At 39.0% G+C, this 21,130-nt stretch overlaps 1 protein-coding gene and 1 long non-coding RNA gene across 4 annotated transcripts in view; one reads left to right on the top strand and one right to left on the bottom strand.

Annotated features, from left to right (window-relative positions):
* The window catches only part of LOC117874992, a 92,063-nt gene extending 71,796 nt beyond the window's left edge, over window positions 1-20,267 (top strand). Inside the window, exons 5-7 of one of the 3 annotated variants that reach the window (XR_004645160.1) lie at window positions 361-547; window positions 6,905-7,013; window positions 19,924-20,267. This is a non-coding gene — a long non-coding RNA (uncharacterized LOC117874992). Of the gene's footprint in view, window positions 1-360; window positions 548-1,492; window positions 5,403-6,904; window positions 7,014-13,749; window positions 14,174-19,923 lie in introns of those variants that run through there. The other 2 variants (XR_004645159.1, XR_004645161.1) reach the window with 2 other exon arrangements.
* The window catches only part of CEP85L (centrosomal protein 85 like), a 160,086-nt gene continuing 146,326 nt past the window's right edge, over window positions 7,371-21,130 (bottom strand). Inside the window, exons 7-13 of the mRNA XM_034765794.1 lie at window positions 20,560-20,712; window positions 19,067-19,221; window positions 17,177-17,294; window positions 16,628-16,678; window positions 9,600-9,707; window positions 8,923-9,136; window positions 7,371-7,558 (exon numbers count right to left, since the gene is read on the bottom strand). Coding sequence (XP_034621685.1) covers window positions 7,395-7,558; window positions 8,923-9,136; window positions 9,600-9,707; window positions 16,628-16,678; window positions 17,177-17,294; window positions 19,067-19,221; window positions 20,560-20,712 — 963 coding nt within the window. The 3' untranslated portion in view covers window positions 7,371-7,394. The remainder of the gene's footprint in view (window positions 7,559-8,922; window positions 9,137-9,599; window positions 9,708-16,627; window positions 16,679-17,176; window positions 17,295-19,066; window positions 19,222-20,559; window positions 20,713-21,130) is intronic.

The following is a 21,130-nucleotide window of genomic DNA, read 5'->3' as shown; positions in this document are numbered from 1 at the left end:
GCTAGTTTGATGATGTAACTGCACCCACTGTGTTAGTGATCATAGTGTGTGAAATGACTCCTTGGGAGATCAGTAGTGTGCTTCAAGTAAGGGGCAATGGATTGCCTAGTATTGGCAGATATTTAAAGTAACCAGCTATATTCAGTATCTGCATGCAAATTTTAATTAGCAGACTGGATTTCTACAGCTAGGGTTCCAAAGAGAAGTTAGTGAAAAATGTAAGCAGCCAGAAAGATAAGAGAAGCTGTATCATTTGTAACCTCATTCTGCCCTTTATGGGATTGTGTGTATAACTGATGGAACTGCAGGGCAATCTGTATCTGAGGCTAGAATGTGGTTCTTTGTTTTGGACTTTCTAAGGGTACATCTATACTACCCGCTGGATCGGCGGGTAGTGTTCGATGGATCGGGGATTGACTTATCACATCTCGTCTAGACACAATAAATTGATCCCCGAATCGACGCCTGTACTCTACCTTGTCAGGAGCAGTAAGCGGAGTCAACAGGGGAGCCGCGGTGGTCGATTCGCCGCCGTAAGGACAGCCAGGTAAGTCAAACTAAGATACTTCCACTTCAGCTACGCAAATAGCATAGCTAAAGTTATGTATCTTAGTTCGAACCCCCCTGTTAGTGTAGCCCAGGTCTAAGACAAAACTCTGAACCAAACTAGCATGGAGTTTGCTCTGTGCAGCTCAACAGCCGTGCCACATAGGCAGCTGTACATATCAGAGTGTGTTGGTTTCCAGCAGTTTTTATATTATTATTGGTTATCACTCAAACTGTTTTTATTTTTGTTCTTTAATATTATTGTGTGAAAGTCAGACATTGAGAATGTAGTTGGGTCTATGCAAATAGCCCCACATAATTCACTTCTAGTCTCATCTGCATTACCGTTTCTGTGATGTCAGTACTAAAACGCTGAATATAAGATGCTAGCTGGGCCAAATTGTGTGGTGACTTTTCTTATTTGAATTCATTCCATTTTCATGTTTTTTTATAATCCAAAGAACAGCCCTATATGTTCAGCCTGCAATAACTTATTTTTTAGGCTTTGCTAAATTCAATTTTTCTTTAAAAAAAATTTCAGTTGATATCAAGGCTTATTTTAAAATCTTTTTTTTTTATTGATCTAAATGTTCAGTTGTGGAAAATTATGGTGGCTTAGACAATTTAATGACCAATGCAGAGATTCAATAAGTTAACTGTCAGACAGAGGACTAGAGAACTCCCAGTGATGTGAAATGTGTATAACACACTGTCTAATTATATTAGAGGTGAATTTTGTGGTGTCTCGGGTAGGTAGGCATAACAAATAATAATTTGTGCTGTGCAAGCTCTGGGAAGTGAGATGGTGGCTGACAGAGATGGTCCCTGAGGGAAAGGCTCACACAGAGTCCAAGGCCAAAGAGAAGGGAGGGAGGAGTTCTTACAGGGCGTTGCAAGGATCCAGGAGAGGCGAATCTAAACAAACACTTTCTTTACTTTGCTTTAGGCAACAAGCCATTTGGAGGTGGTCATTCTCCTTTGACCAATCTTCTGCTTCATGTGCTTATGAAGCGTCTGGCTGTACTGGTTATGAACCGCTGTTAAGTGGGGACAAACACAAATCTATCTGTGATTAATTCCACATCAAAAGCAGTGACAGCCTTTCTTGGTCAAGTCCTGTGACGGGCCTGGATTATTTCATGCAGCTTGATTCTCTGAGCAACTTTGAACTGTCCTACCTCAGTTGGACCCAGATCACGACCCATTTGAAAATGATCTTTAACAAACAGCTGGCCAACCCTTTTACTTCTCTGGCCAGACTCATCCTCCCCCCCGCTATTGCTCATTTCTCCTTAGCCTGCATGTTCTCTAACATCTTTCCGCCTTTGGACTCTGATCCTCCTGTTGGGAAGGCAGAACAGTGCACAGATTCTTCCGACTGCTGGCTAGGCTCTGAGGCAGCCAGAATGTTTCCTAGGGGATGAAGGACTTCAGAGCAGCCCAAATATCTGCAAGAAGCACAAGGAGCCTCTTTGTGCCTAGCTGTGAAGCAGTCTTAAAGGAAGATTTCAAAGGCCTTGTGTGAGTGCAAATGAGCCCTCCCCATGCCACCAGATAAGAATACCAATACCAGGGGTCTCCCACATTGCATGTGAGTACCTTAACTACTGAGCTAAAAGGAATGAAGGAGGTCCTAGTTTCTCATTCCCTCCCCCAACCCTGTGTGGCCATTTTTTGTGGAGTTATGAGCCTGTCTGCAGGGCTTAATATGGTAGATGTGCTCAGAGGCTGTCTATCTCTCCCCCCCCCCGAGTTTATGAATTGCACTAGGGCTTAGGCACTTGGCGTGAGGCAGAAGCCCACCTGTTCAGAGGCAGAAACATGGGCACTTTTACTGCAAAAAGTTTAAGCTCCAAGTGAGTCTAGACACTTATAGGGTTAGGCAGCAGCTGAGTGGGGGGTTTGTGTATGAATACCAATGGTGAAGATGCACACTTGGTGTCTGTGAGTGACAACTATTCTGCCAGCTTGCTTCCTGATAGGTGGAATGGATATTGTGTGTCTTAGGTGTAGGATAGGAGAAGAGAGATTAAAAAATATATAAATAATTTTCCTTCATTTATCTAGGTATGTGTCACAGTGGGTATGTACTGGTATCTCTTCACTTTTTTACCTTTATGTTGTTGGCCTTTCAGTGGAGGGACCATGTCTTGCTCCTCTTTTGTATAGTGCCTAGCACAGGTAGGCACCAATCCTAACTGGGTGTTACCACAAGATAAATTGTGATTAAAAATAGTAATTTTGTAACAAAATTTATTTTTGCTCTGTAGATACAAATCCAAAACATCAACAAACAAAATTCCAGTGGAAAAATACTAGCCATTAACAATGAAAACTTATTTAATAAATAGAACTTTGGCATTCAAAATTCTAGCTGTAAACCCTACTATAAAAAAATTACAAAAAGAGGCAATAACCACAGAGCTAAAGGTGAGCCACCCAGTGGCGCCTTTTACTTTTTACACTGAATGCATTTTGATTAAGTCATGACAACTCTATTTACACATGAGGTATTCTGAGCGGTTCGAAAACAGAACCCAATTTACATAACTACCAGCCTTTGGGGACTAAGCCAGTACATATGTCAGCTGTGCTTTTAAAAGTTAGACTCAGCCCCTACTCTCCACTGATTACCAATGAGATATTGTAGTTAATATATACAAAATTATCATTTTGATTGAATTTCCTGCACACTCTTCCTGTCAGAAAAACTGGACTGCTAAAATCACCTAACTTACAAGATGTATACCTAGTACCTATAGCATTTAGTACATATTTCTAGATATTATGTAAGAGGCTCCTTAATGTCAAGGCCTAAAAACAAAAGATCTGAAGTTAGAGCAAACAAGGTGCAATAATTATTGACATTCTTCTAGCTCAACTAAAATTCATTGGGACTATATACATTTACTGAAGGCAAAAAAGGCACAAAGGTATGCAGCAGTGGAATTAATACTGCTGATCAGCTGTCATACAAAATCTGTTTATATAATCTTCAATAGCCAGTGGTTTGTTTTCATATTTTAAAAATGTTGATTGTTTGAAGCAATCAATTGAAATATTTCCCCATGCATCAGAAAAACCTGTTGTATCAATTCCATTAAAAGAACAAAATTCTAATTCCAGTTACGCCCATGCAGCCCACTTATGTCATTGAGGGTAACATAAGTGAGGGCAAAATTCAGGTGTCCCTGAAGAGGGATTTCCATCCTTCCTTGTACCCTCTTATCTTTAAAAGAGCAAGCAGGATAATTTTTTCTTCTAACTAAAAGTGATAAGAAATCTTCAGAAGTGAGCAGAGCAAAATAACTTTGGCTCTTACAGCTACATCTATTGGCAGTTTTAAAATGTTGTTGCCTGAGTTGGTGGTTATAGCAACCGCAATAAATTACAGAAGTACATCACTATAAACCTACACATCTGAGGCTAAGAATCTAAGTTAAGTTTGCACAATTGAGCTGAACTACTTATATACAGTAAATACATAGCATCTTTTATAGCTTGCCCAAAGACAACTACTTTCCAAGCCATTTTTAAAATACATTCTTGAATACAGTAGTTATTTACTGTAAGTATCACCTAAAGGATTGTAGAAATTCAACTGAAACTATACAAAAATTGCTGTACTCGTTTCTCTGTAAGTCCACTAATAGACAGAATGGGACAGTATCCACTCATTAGACATTTTTTTTTAGCCCTTGAGATTGTCTCTAAGTTATGGCAAAAAGTTGTCATGACTAAATCAGTTTCAGTAATGCCACTGTTAACGTTTGTTAATCAACCATATCATATTAAATATGTCGAATGAGACCACACACACTCTACTTTTTAACCAGTTAAACAATCATGCATATCTTACTTAGACAAAGCTTATTCTGTTTGGAGACATCTGTAAACTGATGCATATATAACAATAGCTCCTACAACAGCAGGCCCAATTTTAAGAAATCAAAGAAAAGGAAAAATACTTAATCTTTGTGGTCACTTAATTCTAACCTTATCAGTAATTTGTATCTTTGGCTCATCACATCTGCCATTTCTCTCCCTGCTTTAATTTGACTGAGGCAGATAAACTCAGTATTACTTTAAAAATCAAGTGCTCTGTATTTTAATGTAAATACAATTGGTGCTCTAATATAACAGAGAAAAAATGCAGAATTACAGCATCATCATTCACAATAGTGCAACTAAAAAAATAAATCAAGACTTTCATACTGGGAGAACCTTCTATAATACTTTTGAACCATAGAACTTCTTTCCAAGGATCTCTAAGTGCTTTATAAACATTAATTTATTAATCACAACTCCCCAGTGCAGTATCCCCATTTTTGAGATGGGGGAAACTGAGGCGCAGAGGTTAAGTGACCTGCTGAGCATCACACAGGGAGGTCCTGGCACAGATAAAAACAGAATCTGCTGTTCCCTTCTTTAATACTACACTACTACCCCTCCAATATGTGCCTACGCGATTTAAAACAGCAGTACATTTCCCTTTTATAGGCTGATTTTTTGTGTGTCTTTTCTGCTTATTAAAGTATGCTGTTGCTTAGACATGGATTGCCTCCCTTTTACCCCACCAAATACTCTTAGTTGATTGTCTGAAGTCAGTCATGTTGAATTCCTGACACTAGACAAATTTGCTATAAACACAGGATGATGACTTCACTTCAGGGCCAAGCAGAAAGAAAGTGAAAGTAAGTAGTTATTAAAACTACTAATCAAAACAGCAACCACTAAGTTATAGGCAAAGATTCCTTATTTTCAGTTTTGCCCTAATGTGAAAGTCCCTCTTTAAAGTTGTGTCAATAATTCTTCTACAAACTCCAATTTTTAGGCAATTAAAAAAAAAAAAAAAACCCTAAAAACCAAGTTCTGGGCAAAAAGATAGCTTCTTTCTTAGCCCCAGAGTATTTTTTAAAAAATGTAAAGATTATGCTGTTCAGTTGTAAGGATGGAAGACTTAATGCTCCCAAAGTTGCTGCTTCAGTCTGAGTAAATCTGCATTTGAAAAATACTGAGAACCATTAATATAAACACTAAAATAGATTTTCACAGATCTAGGCCAGGTGTAGGGACAGTTTAGCAAGCAAGACCTGTTGAATGAATAAGCCCATGTAATAGTTAGAAAAGACTGACCAGAAGATTTTTAAATCACTAAGTTCATAACAATGACATTTAAACACTCTTTGTAACACAAAACAGAAGGCTGAAAATTTCAACGTTAAAATCAGCAATGTCAATCCACATTATTCTTAAGCTATTTTTTGTTTTTAACAAATGGTGAAAATTAAATATAGATATTAATGTCAGAAAAAACAAAAATAGCCATTCCTTTACCACAGTTTGCTGTCTTTCAGCCTACTTTGTCATGGCCCATAAGCTTACTAACTAAAGATTTCTAATGCTGTCAGCACTGTACTGTCAGCTGTAATAACTGCACAAGCAAGCTGCAGCTATTTGCTTTCAAACTTTTTTAATTTTTAAATGTGGTTGCAGTCTTTTATGATTGATTCTCATTGTCTAACATTAATAATGCAGCTTGACAGCCATTTTGGTCAGGTCAGCATTTGAAGGCAGAACTTATTTGCTGTGTTTGTCTCCAGTGAAACAGAGATATCCTTGTTTTACAGTTACCCAGCTAAGTTCTGATCATAGAATATTAGCACGCCCGCAAAACGATTCTATCAGTCCTGCAGGGGCAGTCTTGCACTGGATAACCATGTGTTCATGTATTTTTTAAAAAGTAATCCTTTCCTGCAGGACTGGAAAAATCTACAAGTCCTGCACACCACACAACATGATAGAGTCTGACGATAACATTCTGAGCTTTCAGCACTAAGAGGCAGAAAAAATTTTGTACAGGCCCAGATGCTGCAAGATTTGGGTTGTTCATTACCTTCAGGAGGCCTGCAGGATTGGGCCCTGGATATATAGGATGAACACATTTAAAACAGAGGTTGTAGACAGAAAATAACTACAGTACACACACCATGAGACGTCTCCAGTGTCATTTTGCTGACAGAAAGCCAGTCTTAAGAGTTACAGCAGCTGGCTTTTGTGGGTTTGTGTCACAGTCTTCATATTACTGAAACAAAAGGTTTTAAGTAACATGTTAAAAGATAGAGATATGAGGAAGGCTAACATCTGAATCTGATGGTACCACATTCACATACAGAGTTTGTTTGCCTAGACTGTTGCTGGATAAAATAAAAACCCTAATAATCAACAGGGATCAGCTGCTGAAACCGCTCCTTCTTTCCCTTACCTAATTCACGAGGCAATTATAGAAAGAGCAACCACCTTTTGTAGTAGTCAAAGACCACCCCAATTGCAGTTTCCAACATGATGTGTTTTGCAGAAGCATCTGGCTCCACTGTCCATATTTTCTCTACACCTTTTGGGTGCTTGAACCTGTCACTCCAGCCTTTCAATTCGGACAGTGCAACTCCAACCTCTGATGAAGGAAAGTAAGTACAGTAGTAACAATAGTGCCTTTTTCTGAGACTTTGCTTTGACTCCGGAAAACAATATAACCACACAAATTGTTTAAATGAGCCATGAGGGAGGAAATAGAATCCTACATCTCTAATGGGAACATTCTTCACAGCTTGGTCCTACATTCAGTAGTTTGGAGAACACAGATTTTCTTGAGATCTGTACCACTCTTCAAATTAAGATTTCCCCACCATCCCCCAAATTAAATATGCACAACCCTTAGACCCACCAGACACCCATGTGCAGCTCATATACAGTATGCAATCTTCCCATATGGCTCCTTCATAGAAATGCAAAGATCTGTAACACAGCAGTATTTAATAATGTAGTCATTGCTGTGAGACAAAATTTTATCATTGGGTAACGCAGTTGTCTCCCATGTCCTGAGCATAATGGTCTGATATTATAGTCCTCAGTTCATCAATATCCTTCCGTAATTGACACACCTCTGAGAGTTTCTTGGTGAGAGTTCCTGTGCTGTGGTAATTCTCATTCTCTTCAGCTGAACAGCTCATTGCTGTGAAAAACAAGACACAGCTAGAGCTTAGCATGCAACCACATAGCTTACACATTCACCCACTTCAAAGAGTGCACATATGGTTTTTAGTTAATAATACCTGGACAAATCTTGCTTTAATATAATGAAAAGCCATCAAAATGCAGTATTCAGTGCACTTACAACCATACACTATTCCTTTTTTTAATCTAATGTAGCTCTTTCAAAGTGTCAATGGAAAAACCTAAAGGGCAGATTGACTACACAACTTTACGGGGGGCTCCTGCCAATAGAAAGTGTACTGGGTGGGATGGAGAATGGTGGCAGCACAACTTTCTCCCCAAGAGTCTGGTGGGAGAGAGGCACAGCCCATAAGCAGGTGGTGATAGGTCTGGGCAACCCGGTGGAGTGCAATGCATACAGGATGTGTTGTTTCTGTAGCCTGGGACAGCAGGAGTATGCATATCAAACGGAGATTCAATTTACTCTCCCTGGGACCTCACGGAGTAAAACCACCATTCGGCCAACCCCTTCAAATGCTGTGTAGGTAACAGAAGTCAGAACTACACATGTATCAATTCCTGCCCCCATAGTCACTAATCCATAAACATGGCTGGTCTGCAACAGCTCTCTATTAATAAGAATTAGTGAGGTCCTATATTATTTTCTTTAATTTATACTGGCTCATGTTGTGATCCTACTGGATCTCACAAATCAAGTCAGATTAATAATCAGTTGGGAGATCTCAGTGCAACACCTATTTGCTTCAGGAGGTGGATTCTATTAGTAGTAAACCTGTGTTATTGAACACACCCCTTTTGGATGTGTTGTAAACCTGGAGTCTTGACTACTTATACTTATTCAAGATCACATGACACAGTAAAATTATGTGTATTAATGCCAGTATATTGGCTCATCTGCAAGTATACTAACAACATATATAATTTTCTCCATTTCTTCTCCTAACCTGTTGGGTATGTTGTGTGCTATCAAACAGCTGCTGCATTTCACCTTAGAGAAGATACCACTACTCTATAAAATGGTTTCTGATTATGATTTGGTCATAGCATATACATTTGAAAAGCTTTGGGATCTTTGTGGTAAGAAGCACATGGGGAATTGCTACGTTTTAGCAGGCTGAATTCTGCCTCTCCTTTATATCTTATAACCTGAAGGACATTAACAGGAAATATTTAATAGCTTGGACTAGTAACTGCATGACCAAGAACACTTGAAAAATATACAAAAAAAGAGTGTTGTTTAGTTTTCTACATGGTGACCAGAAAGTACAGGTCTCAGCCAGCCCAAACTAGATTCCATTGCTATAGACTGTGGTTTCTCAATGTCAAAGTACAATATAAATATTGCAAGATAATATCACTTACATCTGATTCCCAGCAGTAAGGAGAGGTTAGGCTCCTTGCCCTGAGCTCTCTGGGTAAGAATACTGCATAGTGCTTTCAAGTCAAACAAACAATTGGACATTTCTTTGAACAACTGGTCAGCCACCGGCATCTTTTCAGACACTGGCTGTCTGGACTGTTCCATCTGGCATATCTGCTCCCTCAAAAAGGCATTCTCTTCCATTAGTCTTTGGTTCTTTGTGAAAATAAAGAAAGAAAAAAAAAAAGGGCTGTGTCATTTTCTTCACCTAATACTAGTCCACACCAGTTGTGGACTTCTCAAAACATTCACCATACAAAAAAGCAGCATGTTTTCTGTTTCAGACAGTGAACAATGTGAATTAAACTGAATGGACTTAGATAAATGATGGCATGTATTAACTGGCAGATTTAGGGCCTACTCAGATTTTAAAAAATAAACATTAAAAATAAACCATCCATATCAAAGCTTCCAGGCTAGAGCACTCTCTCAAAGTGTGAATGGCAATAAATCCCCACCTATGTGTCTGTTTCATTCATTTATTGGGTCTTGTCATTAATCTAAAGAGTAAGCTCTTCAGGGCAGGCACTGGCTCTTTACTACATGCCTGCACAGCATCTAGCACAATGGGGCCCTACTGTGGTAGAAATATTTTTATAAGGGATTTCTAATTACTTACTTCAAGCAGAGTTTTATTTAACTGCTGTATATGCCTTTCTTTTTCTTCAGTCTCATTTGTCATCTTCTGCATTGTCAGTTTCCCTTGCAAAAGCTTTTCTTCCATAGACTAGATAGAATAAAAACAGGAATAAGTGCCTTAATTCTTGTATCTTGTCAGTTGGGGTATATTGGTATATTGTGGTACATCGGGATAAATTTTGTTGCTTTACTGTACTTGTTATGTTCGGATTTACTTGCTCTTCATCTATTTATTTCACCACCTTCCTATCGGCAGTTAAATGACTCAGCATTTATCTACAGGAACAGCTTCCTCTAGCAGTCAGTTAGGGAGCAATCTCGGTAGGATACTGACTATTTCTAGTCAGAAAAAATTTTAAGTTATCGGGTAGGTCCACACTACCTGCCCGATTCGGCGGGTAGATATCAATCTTCTGGGATCGATTTATCGCATCTCATCTGGACGCAATAAATCGATCCCAGAAGCGCTCCCCCGTCGACTGCGGAACTCCTGCTCGCCGAGAGGAGGAAGCGCTGTCGACGGGGGAGCTTGCCTGCGCCGCGTGGACCCACAGTAAGTAAACTTAGTTCGATCTAGGAAACGTCGACTTCAGCAACGCTATTCTCGTAGCTGAAGTTGCGTTTCCTAGATCGATCCCCCGCCCCTGTGTGGACCAGCCCATCATGATAAAAAAATATTACTGTAGAAGTCTAAGGGTTTTCTCTGAGGTTTGATAAGTGTCTTCTTCATAAACACAAATACCTGTGGATTTTAAATAGGGAAAAAAATGCATGGAGTCTAAAATTACTGTTCATTATAATTAATTCCAAGCAGCTATTTCCTTTTTATGAGGAATGTCTTAACGCCCACTAAGTATCAATTTTATGTTAATTTCATTGTGACTAACAAGATGAAGTTCTTTTCACCTTTCTTTTTCCATTTTTAAGAATATGGAAACAACCCCTCCTTTGAGTACTGTCTGACAGATGGTGAATTTGATGCTCAATTCAGATTGAAGGCCTTTTTTGGCCTTTGATGATAACTCTTGATATGGTGCAGTTACTTTAATTTTCTACAAAATTATTTTTAAACACCTGAACTGTGCAGTGAGGGTGAAAGAATCCTGATTAAACAAGTGGCTCCAAGGTAAAATAATGTAATAGCTTTTGGGTCACTTCAGCTGTCCAAATGATTATCCTAGCAGTTACAAACCAGCAATAACTTTCTCTGAACCTATTGCTAATAAATACTCAGTTTCTCAGATTTGATGCCTACATTGACCAAAAAGATTAATGGCTCTTGAGTATGCTTTAGTGGTCTCACCTCACTGTCTTTTTGACAGCTGACTGCTTAAATAACAATAAACCCATTTTATAAAGCTTTTTAAGGTTGTAGAAAACAGACACAGGACAAATTTCACCCCCAATTGGGTCAAAGTTTTTGCAATATCAGCTCATCTGAGACAATGATTTTGATCTCATGAGAAATTCACACCATTGCTTAATTTCCTTTGCCTAGCTTTTAAAATATCTATCTCAGATGATAAACACATTTGTCAGACTCCATTCATCTAAAACACTTATCTGTACTTATTGTATGTCACTGTGACGCAACATTCCATGTTCTCTCTCAAAAATAGGGATAATCCTGCTCTGCACAAATATGTGGAATTTGTTAATGTTTGTATAGTTCTGAAAACGTACATCACTAAATAATATTAATATTTCAGATTACGTGTAGTGGGTTTCTAGTTCCTGCTTACAGAGGTTACTTCTGGGTTTCAAAAGACACCTCTGCATACATAGTTCCACTTGGATATATATTGCAATTCAGTATGATCGTAGTTATCTTTGTCAGTATCATGCAGACTTATTTCACCACTTGATGATTTCACTTATCTATGTTTATATGCTTTGCAGGATTATTTGGCTCAAATCCAGAAAGAGAAGCAGTCAGACTGCCTCACTTAGAATATTAATAAAGCTGAGCTACTGCCTTATATAAACTCCTAATGCTCTAAACCACAGACTCTTGCAAAGCTTCAAAAAGGGGGATTTTTTTCATGTTGGTAATGTTATTGCTCTCAAAGCCCAGTGATATGCTCTCGCAGTGTATCCAAAAGTTCCTTTTATCCTTTGATCAGCACATTAATATGTAAAACCTGTTGCCCAGTTCCAATTATTTTATGTCAATCCACTCCTATCTTGCTCAAAATATAGTAGGAGCATCAGTGGCAATGCTGCATTCTTTGTCACTGGTGCCCTGGCCTTGGGAACTATTTTGATTTAACCTTTCCAGGCCAGTGGAACTCAAGATCGTGTTGCAAGAAGAAAAATGGGTGCTCCATAGATTACTGCTTACTATACAATGCTAGCCCATGTATGGGATGGCATTGGCTCAGAAGAATATTTTCTTATGTGGACTCCTGGAAAAATACTGGAAAATGTAATAGAGAATCATCTCTCTCTCTCTCTCTCTCTCTCTCTCTCTCTCTCAGAGAATGGTTAAAATATGTAAGTTTAATCATTCTTTATGAAGTTCTATAGTTTAATTTCAATAGGAACCTAATGGTTTCATCCCAGTTCTCTAGCCATTTTTCTTGAGGATATGAAGATCTCAAGGAGCAGAAGAGCAATAATTGAAGCAGTCATAGCAAATTGAGCTGAATTGTTCCAAAGTGTACAATGCTTTTGGGGCACAGAAAAATGCCCATGAAGTTCTAGGATAAACTAATTCATTTTATGACCTAATATGAAATTACTTTGAGAGTTGCATTCAAAGGCTAATGCACTAATCCACTGCCCATTTGACACCCAATAGCATAGAGCTTTTCCAAATACATTATCCTGAAAGTAATGAGGAATGGTGCTGCTGCTTCCCTATTCTGACGCACCAAAACCAAATTCAGAGGATTTGTCTTCCCTATTGCGTTAAAGTTTGACTTCTAAAAGGTGAATAATAAGAGAATTTACTCTTACTGGTGTGCTAAATCACCATGTACAGCCCCCAGATATTATTCATTTATATCAACTGAAAGGTTTTTACATTCAACAGTCATACTGAATGCATGTTTACATTCTTTGTTTTATGTTCATCCCATCTATGCACATTACAAGTTTGTCTTTTTAAAAAAAAAAAACGTGTTCACAAGTACTATTAAGTTTTACCATTTGATTTTCAAAATTCTGTTTGTCATTTGTCTTATGTAGAACTCTAGTCACACTCCAACAATGAATAGTCTGGAAATAAGTTCACATACAATTCTATATTACACCGAATCATATGTATGTCATCAGCTCATGAGTCAATGGCATTTGCCAGGGATCACTAAAATTGGAAACTTGTATTAATAATTATTAATTCTACCTTGGGTAGGAGATTCATGCTTAAGTGCACATTCACATACAAGCCCACTGGCTTACCATCCTGGACACACAGTACTATGGTTTTCCCTTTCCCCTCTCGCTGTGTGACTTACTTTATACATTTTCTGTATGAAGTTAAAATTCAATTATGTTAATCCCATCAGTGATGATACACAAATAGCTCCAAAAATAGGAACGCCAGATATGCGTTAGATAACAAGTGCTCTGTACAATCTGGCTTTTCTATCCTTTTTAATATTTTTATTTTTTCATAAAGGAAATGTTAATTTTGTGACAATCTAAATTATTCATTTGAACAGGAATTTTTTAAAAAGCAACTTCCATGTACATTTTCTATTTCTGAAGATGTACGGCATGCAAAATAACAATCTCAAAAGTAACCAAGATGTTAATCTCTCACAATAAAAAAAAAATAGGAAGATCAAAACCATTACTTAGAGATTACAAATAAACAGGAAATTAAAATGGTCACAAACTGTTGTTTGGAGCAGGATTTGTTTTCATTTCAGCTGACACTTCCAGGAGGCAAATATCAAAAATAATATTGAGGGCTACTTTTTTAATAAAAGACTGAACTGAAAATAAATTTATAAAGCATAATTTCAAATTGTGCATGAACTCACAAGTAAATAAGTAAGATTCCAAAAGGTATTAGTCTAGTTTTTGCTTAACCACGTTCTGTGCTTCCTGGTTCTTAACAGAAAATCCTCCCTCTTCTATTGATGTTAACAATTCACCTGCAATTTCCTATAAACTCCCAACAGGAGCAGGAGACAGGAGAACAAGTGCTACATGATGACTGCTGAGGGCAGAGGTCAAGTAAATATGGACTGATGGAACCTTGCTGGCCAGGAACAAGAACTAAAACCCTCTTCTCCACCCCCACAAAAGTAACAAGATGGCAGGGGAGGAGAGAAGGGAAAAAAAAACGGTCCTGCTAAGATGTGAGAGTTACTCTCAACTGTAAAGTCAACAAACCTGAGATTGCTGATCCCCATTTGGAGCTGGCTGTGACTCCCTATTCTGAAACAGGCTGGGGAGGAATGGGGCTGGTGAAACAGCCATATTTCTTCTCTCCCTTCCTCTCTCAACAGAAACACAAAATGACAATGGAGGCGCACACGAGGTATCAGACAGGTCTACAGAGGGGAATCTGAGTGCTCTGGGGGGCTGACTCCACAGTGAAACAGGCCAGAGAGCTTCTCAGCTTCTAAAGTTCAATTTTTGTACTTTTCGGGGTGGTCTGCTGGGGCTTGATCCAAAGCCCACTGAAATAAACGGAAAGTCTCCCATTTGCAGCAGGCCATTAGTGCTTACCACCTGGTACCTGAGGCTCACTGTGGATCTTTCAGAGGGGTGTTTATGCATCTCCCTGGATGCAAGTGCTGGTCCTCCACATCTAGGAGTCTTCTAGTGGGAAGAGACTGTATTATTTGGGTTGCCACCAAATGGGGCACTGAAGAGCTGCTTACAGGAAACTGGAAGCAGATGTGATTCAGGGGAAAGAATCTCTCTTACAAACAGGAAGACAAGAAAGAGATCCTAATTTAAAAATAGAAGTTTTAAAGGAGAGAGCAAGATCCCTGGCCACACGGAGTCCTCTTTGCACTGCTCTGGGAGTAAAAAGGCAACTTAAAGCTGTCCTAAATAGACAGCTGAGGATTCCCCAGGCCTACCAAATCCTCTGTTGGCATAGAGCTGGCATAGCTAGTTCTCCACCATTCCCTTCCAGGACCCCCAAACCAGAAGTATGTGCAATCCGGCTGTCCCCGCTGCTGTTGGCCCCGAGGGGGACATTGCAAGCCAGCATTTGGAAACTGCTCTAAATTCCGCCAGGACCTGAACTGGCCCTGGTTACTTCAGGGATCTGAAAAGAAGGATGCTATTTTGCTGCCTTTGGTGTGCTGACGGGTACCCCACTGCACCTGAGATCCTGGTCCTCACACCTAGATTGGTTTTAAACTCATTCTGACCCTCACTTATTTTCTAAGGGTGAAAGTTTTCTACATTGCACACCCAGTACTTATGCAGCAGGTAACTGAAACTGACATTATCTTTATAATGTTGCTAAAGATGCTAAGTCAGACTCTCCTTTCATATAAAACCAATTTTCCTCGTGTAACTCCATTGCTTTCAGTGGCGTCAGACCTGACTTATGATGGTGTGAGAATAGAATCAGCCTGTCAGCTACAGCTGATAGAACACTGGGCACAAGTGTCAGGCATGCAAGCTTTCTTTTTCCCACCTCTTCACTGTACAAACATCCCGGACTGAAGATACGGTTTAAAAATAGGCTGTCAATAGCAGCAAGTGCTGATAGTGGACATAGAAGGGCTACTGGGGCTAACTCAGGTTAGGGCAATGCTGGCCTTGGTACCAGTAAGTAAATTAGAGCTTGTAGCCACTAGTCCTAATCCAGATCAACACAGAATATGACTCAGCATAAAACCCTCAGCATATTTAATGACTTCCACTGATATGCCACCCAGCAGCAGGGAAGTAGATGGAATGAGAAGGTTAAAACTATAAGGGAACTGGAAAGATCCAGGAAATACATTGTGATGGCGTAAATATGTTAAGTTACTAAACGGTCAGTCAAACTGATGGGTAAAATTACTCAATTATTTTATGAAAGTAAGTGAAGGAAACTGCTTTGTTAATAGGTATGCCAGATCGTTCATACTGTAGCAACTCATCAATAGTGGCTTTTATGCCATTCCTGTTAGATTTCCATTCATTCAAGACTGCAGTCTTGGAGCAACTGCTAGTGTTCAATATTTAGATGTTTAATGTGTATTTCTTTTTCTTATCTGACTACAATTTGTGCCTGTCCCATGACTCGTCATTAAAGAGTGTGCAGTCATACCAATAGCACCAAAAGTGACATAAGCAGCTCTGAGGATATCGGACAGGACATCCTTTAGACCAGGGGTAGGCAACCTATGGCATGCTGATTTTTAGTGGCACTCACACTGCCCGGGTCCTGGTCACCGGTCTGGGGGGCTCTGCATTTTAATTTAATTTTAAATGAAACTTCTTAAACATTTTAAAAACCTTATTTATTTTACATAAAACAATAGTTTAGTTATACACCTCTACCTCGATAGAACGCTGTCCTCGGGAGCCAAAAAATCTTACCGCGTTATAGGTGAAACCGCATTATATTGAACTTGCTTTGCTCCACCGGAGTGTGCACCCCCCCTGGAGCACTGCTTTACCACATTATATCCGAATTCATGTTATATCGGGTAGCATTATATTGAGGTAGAGGTGTATATTATAGACCTATAGAAAGAGACCTTCTAAAAACATTGAAATGTATTACTGGCATGTGAAACCTTAAATCAGAGTGAATAAATGAAGACTCGGCACACCACTTCTGAAAGGTTGCCAACCCCTGCTTTAGACCATCAGCATAAGGCAGCTTGTAGGGAGGCAGTTTTCCACCTTATGCTGGGAATCCAATTTGTTTCTATCTGCAAAGTGCTAAAAAGCTTATTTTAAGTTAAATTAAGGTTAAGGCGATGTTTCTACTCCAAGCTCCTATTTGGACAGAGATACAGTATCTGTGTTTTAATAGCACATTATCAAACTGCAACTGCCACTGCCTAAACCAATGGCAAAATATATACATTTCCTTACCTGAATTTCTAACATCATCCCAGCTATCTGATTTTGTTGATTGTCTATGACCTATAAAAAAAACCGGAAATATGACTAAGTACCACATTCAAAAAGATGATTGACCCTGTGAGTTTTAAGTAGAACAGTCTAATTTCTGATCTAGTGACCCTCTTTTCTTTTATAAATGTCTAAACCCGGAACTCAAATTACCTACCCTTGAAGAAGTAAATAACAAAAAGAGAGAAATACTGCTTAACACTCACACAGCAATCTTCATCATGAAATTACTAATTACACAATCACAGTTAACTTGCTGCCAGTTTCTTGGTAAAAACTAAGTCTCTCTCTATTTTATTTGACCAAAAATGGTTTACATTTTCTTGTGCAACTGAGTATTCATGCAAAACAAATGCACTGACCCAAGGAACACATGTGTTGAAGAGAAACTGGAATCAGCAATACACGTGAAAAATTGAGTGAGAGAAAAATAAGACAAAGAAACTCAATAGGAGATTCTAAGGTTGTGGACACTACTGACAGTTCAGCTAATCAGTTTCATGGACTGACCTTGCGGGCTCTCTCATTCTTTTCTTTGAGGCATTCATTCTCACTCTGAAGCTGTTTTGTGTCCAACATGGGGAGGCGGATACCATCTTCCAGGCATTTTTCTACTTTCTGTTGCAAACTGCAGTTCAGAGATAAGAATGGAAAAGCAACTAGTCAATTTACTGGGAAAACAAGGAAACAAAAACAGCAGTATGTTCTAGTGGAGGGTTTAAAAACCACCATAAGCATCATCACCCAGTCTCTCACCAAACCCACCAAGACTTTACAAGTAGATTCCAGCTTCATGTATAAGCAAACTGACAGGTGTGAAATGGTGTAAATCCTGGATTTCTTGAAGTCACCATGTCACTAACAAGAACAGATCAATCTCAATACACAGGAAAGTTTTATTACTTATCCAATATATACTCCACCTTTGTAATACTTTGCTGCCTGGTTAAAAAAATAAATCCTGGACCAGATTCTGTGTTGCATCTCTTGAGGCAAGGCACTGGAGGTGCACTCAGAAGGAGGGGAACAACTAACTTTAAAACCCCTTTGTGCTTCCCGTTTTACGGGCTGCTATGGGGGCTGAATCAGCTCCAGCATTAGTCAGAGCAGTCCTGGGGGTTGTTCTTACAGCAGCTTTACTAAATTTGCCTATGGGGTCCCTATGAGCACCACTGCAGTCCTGAATTGCCCACAGTGCCATGCCCACAGTGCCATGCACTATGGTCTATCATTCCTGCCCCCTATGATAGGCATGCGAGGGGGCAGTATAAAGCCACAAATCTCAGCCATTACACTGTTTACGCACCAGAGGAATGTTCCCAGCCCCCTGCAGTTCATTTAAAGCCCCTATATGCTGCCAGAGCTTTCCCCCTCAGCAGCTTTCAAAAATAAATGCGTTTTATTACAGTGACAATCCTGTTTTCCAATATAGAAACCAGAGCTCGTTTCAAATATCTGTAGGCTTTCAGGAGAGACAAAACCATCCCTGTAGATTACACGGACACAAATAAAAAGGTGCATCAGTTGTAAGATGGAAACAATGTGCCCAGTGATCTGCCTGACTAGATGTCCCAACCGGCTAGCCTTTCATCAGTAACACGCTTTTAGACTGCTACTGGCATGTACGTTTAGGCAAGTGAGGGGCCCTGAACTAAAGCGACATCCAACCCAAATTATAAGAAATTATCCTTTTCATAACCTCTCCCTTTTGGCTGTCTTTATCACATAACTCCAATTGATATTTTCCCTTTAAAAATGATGCCTTTAAGTAGTATAAAGAATGTAACATACACCATAGCCTCATTCAATCATCCATCTGGAATTTTTCCATGGAAATCTGCCCAATTTGTTCTTTTATGATTATGTAAGGCCAGCAATAGGGCACCAGCTGCAGTTAAATCTCCCTGTAAATATCCGCCCGCTTCAGAACAAATACCTCCCCCATTAGGAGATGGATGCAGGATTTTTAAATCTTTGACCCTTCCATGGTTAGTTTACCCCTCAATAAATTTCTTCTGAGCTTTCCTACAGTCTAGTACAGGCTTATTTATTAGTTTGGAATGCGGGGAGTCTCTGAACAATGCTCTTTTGCTGCACACGCTTATTCTATCCAACCCTTACCTGGCACTATTCCATGATGCCAGCTCTCAGAAAGACATTGGTGATAGTCAGCCCCTTCTCTGCTATCATATCGTTCGTAACATGATACAAAGGAAATCTCATCACATTTCCAATACAGTGTCAATGACTTTTGTGTCACACTGTCACCCTCTGTGTGGTAATATGTTCCAGTGTGACACAAAAGTCATTGACACCGTACTGCAGTAAAGCTGCAAAGAATTTGGCGGCTTGAAACAAGTATGCTGCAACAGTCCCAGAGCATCACATAGGTATTCATACCTCTGCACTGTGGTGACCAGGTCTTTTTCTTTCTTTTTCTGACACACGAGTTGCAGCTCTTTCTCCCTACATTGTGTTCTAGTCTCTCCAAGCTTCTTCTCCAAATCTGTCACCGTTTCTTGGAGTTGCTTGTTCTTCTCTTCTAGAATGTGCAGCTAAGACATTACATCCAAACAGTCAGACACAATGCTAAGTTTTGTATTAAGCATACTTACTACAGGCCCCAGCTTTACAGTTATCTTCTGAATGCACTTTTAGCCTCATTTTTACTGTGCACTAAAGTCTATTATAATTCTCCTTGTTACACTGTTAAAACACCTTTTAACACTTTAAATATTTGTTTTACTAATCAAGTGGGGAAAAGTGTGATATACACATTGCAATTCAGTCAAGAGGAATTGCAAAACAATCGATAATGGTGTGACACATGGCCAGAAAGAGTTAAGCATCTTGCAAGATAAATGACCTGAATTCAACCTCTAGGAACATATTGGTAGATAATGTTTGTGTTTTTACATATATATAGTTAGAGGTTAACAGTGTAACAAAACTGTTCCTGTCTATGCTGTATTCTGTAAATTCAGATATCAAAAGGAGATCTTAACATTTAAATGAACTGTAAATATAATATCACTGTATTGATCTCTCTTCGAAATGTATAGCAAATCACCTGCGAATGGTGGAAAACAGGCAATTGTCTTATGTTAATCCTTGTAGCTAATTACTGGTGATGCTTAGGAAATAGGTCTACTTCAAAGTCTCAGTGATTGCCTATTGCTCGCCTAAGAACTCCGAGCTGTTAAGAGAAGGCCTGGAACTGTATAAAAACCCTTGGGGTATGATCCTTTTTATTTCAGATCTCCTTGATGCTTTACACAGGGGAAGCTTGAGTCCTACAACTGAGATATCCAGTCCCACCGGGATCACCCTAAATAGGAATGTTGGACTATATACTATGGACAAATTCTGAAAGAACTCTTTGCAACTACAAAGCTCACCATCTCTACTGTAAAACTGATCTCAGAACTGTACTCATGTCTGTATGCATCTTTTAACCAAGACTCACTCTCTTTTCTTTTTTAATATGTTTTAGTTTAGGTAATAAGAATTAGCTGTAGGCATGTATATGGGTAAGATCTGAAACATGATGAATATGATTTTCAGTAATCCTCATCATATTTGACTTGGTTATCTGGGTGGAAGCCCAAGGCTGGGTTGCTTTAAGGGAACCGTATTTTTGGCTTCTGGGTAACCAGTGAGGTATTACAGAAGCTGTGAGGTATTACAGAAGCTGTTTTGTGCTGGCTTGGGAAATCTAAGTATTGGAATATCCACCAGTTTTGGAGATTACCTGCCCTATTCTTTACAGATTGCCCTAATTGAATAACAGTGTGACTCCCCTGGGACCCTGGTCACAAATGCATGTCACAGAATATATTTCTATCTGTACCTCTTCTTTTACGTATTATTAAAACCAGATACTTTCCCCTTACCTGCTTACTCTGCCTTTCTACATCATCCAGCGTTGGCAGGTCAGCTAGATATTTTTCTAGGGTTTCAATTCGTCTCTGTTTGTCTTTGTTTTGTTCAGACTCTTTTTGGCATTTCTTTTTCAGGCTATTTATGTACCTGTCTCTGGTTTTAAGCTAAAAGAGTAATACAATTACATAATTTATTATGGTAGAAAATAAATCTGTACAAGATAATGAAGAATCTATTTCTAAATTCTCAAAACTCAGCAGATCTTTAGAAGCTACATTCTTAGCCAGAAGTAAGGGTTAGTTATTACAGAAAGTTACACCAAAGGGTCATTTATTTTGCTTAAATCCAGTATCTCCTACTCAGAACAATTACCATCTTTAAATACTTGCGTTGCACCAAACATATTTGAAGCTACAATTGTTTTACCTCCATTTATATGGCCCACTGCTTGGGCCATATAAAATCCGTATTTAACATTCTTTTTTATGTCAATTGCCCACAATCTGCTAGGAAGTTTCTCACTATTTTGGCTTGCTCTATGTGCATGCCTGGTGGACAGCAACATGAAGAATATTAGGAGTG

This window comes from Trachemys scripta, chromosome 3 (assembly GCF_013100865.1).
Source record: "Trachemys scripta elegans isolate TJP31775 chromosome 3, CAS_Tse_1.0, whole genome shotgun sequence".
In the NCBI taxonomy this organism is placed as follows: Eukaryota; Metazoa; Chordata; order Testudines; family Emydidae; genus Trachemys; species Trachemys scripta.
Note: the sequence above shows the minus strand (reverse complement) of the source record. Positions and strands in the feature narration are given on the sequence as shown.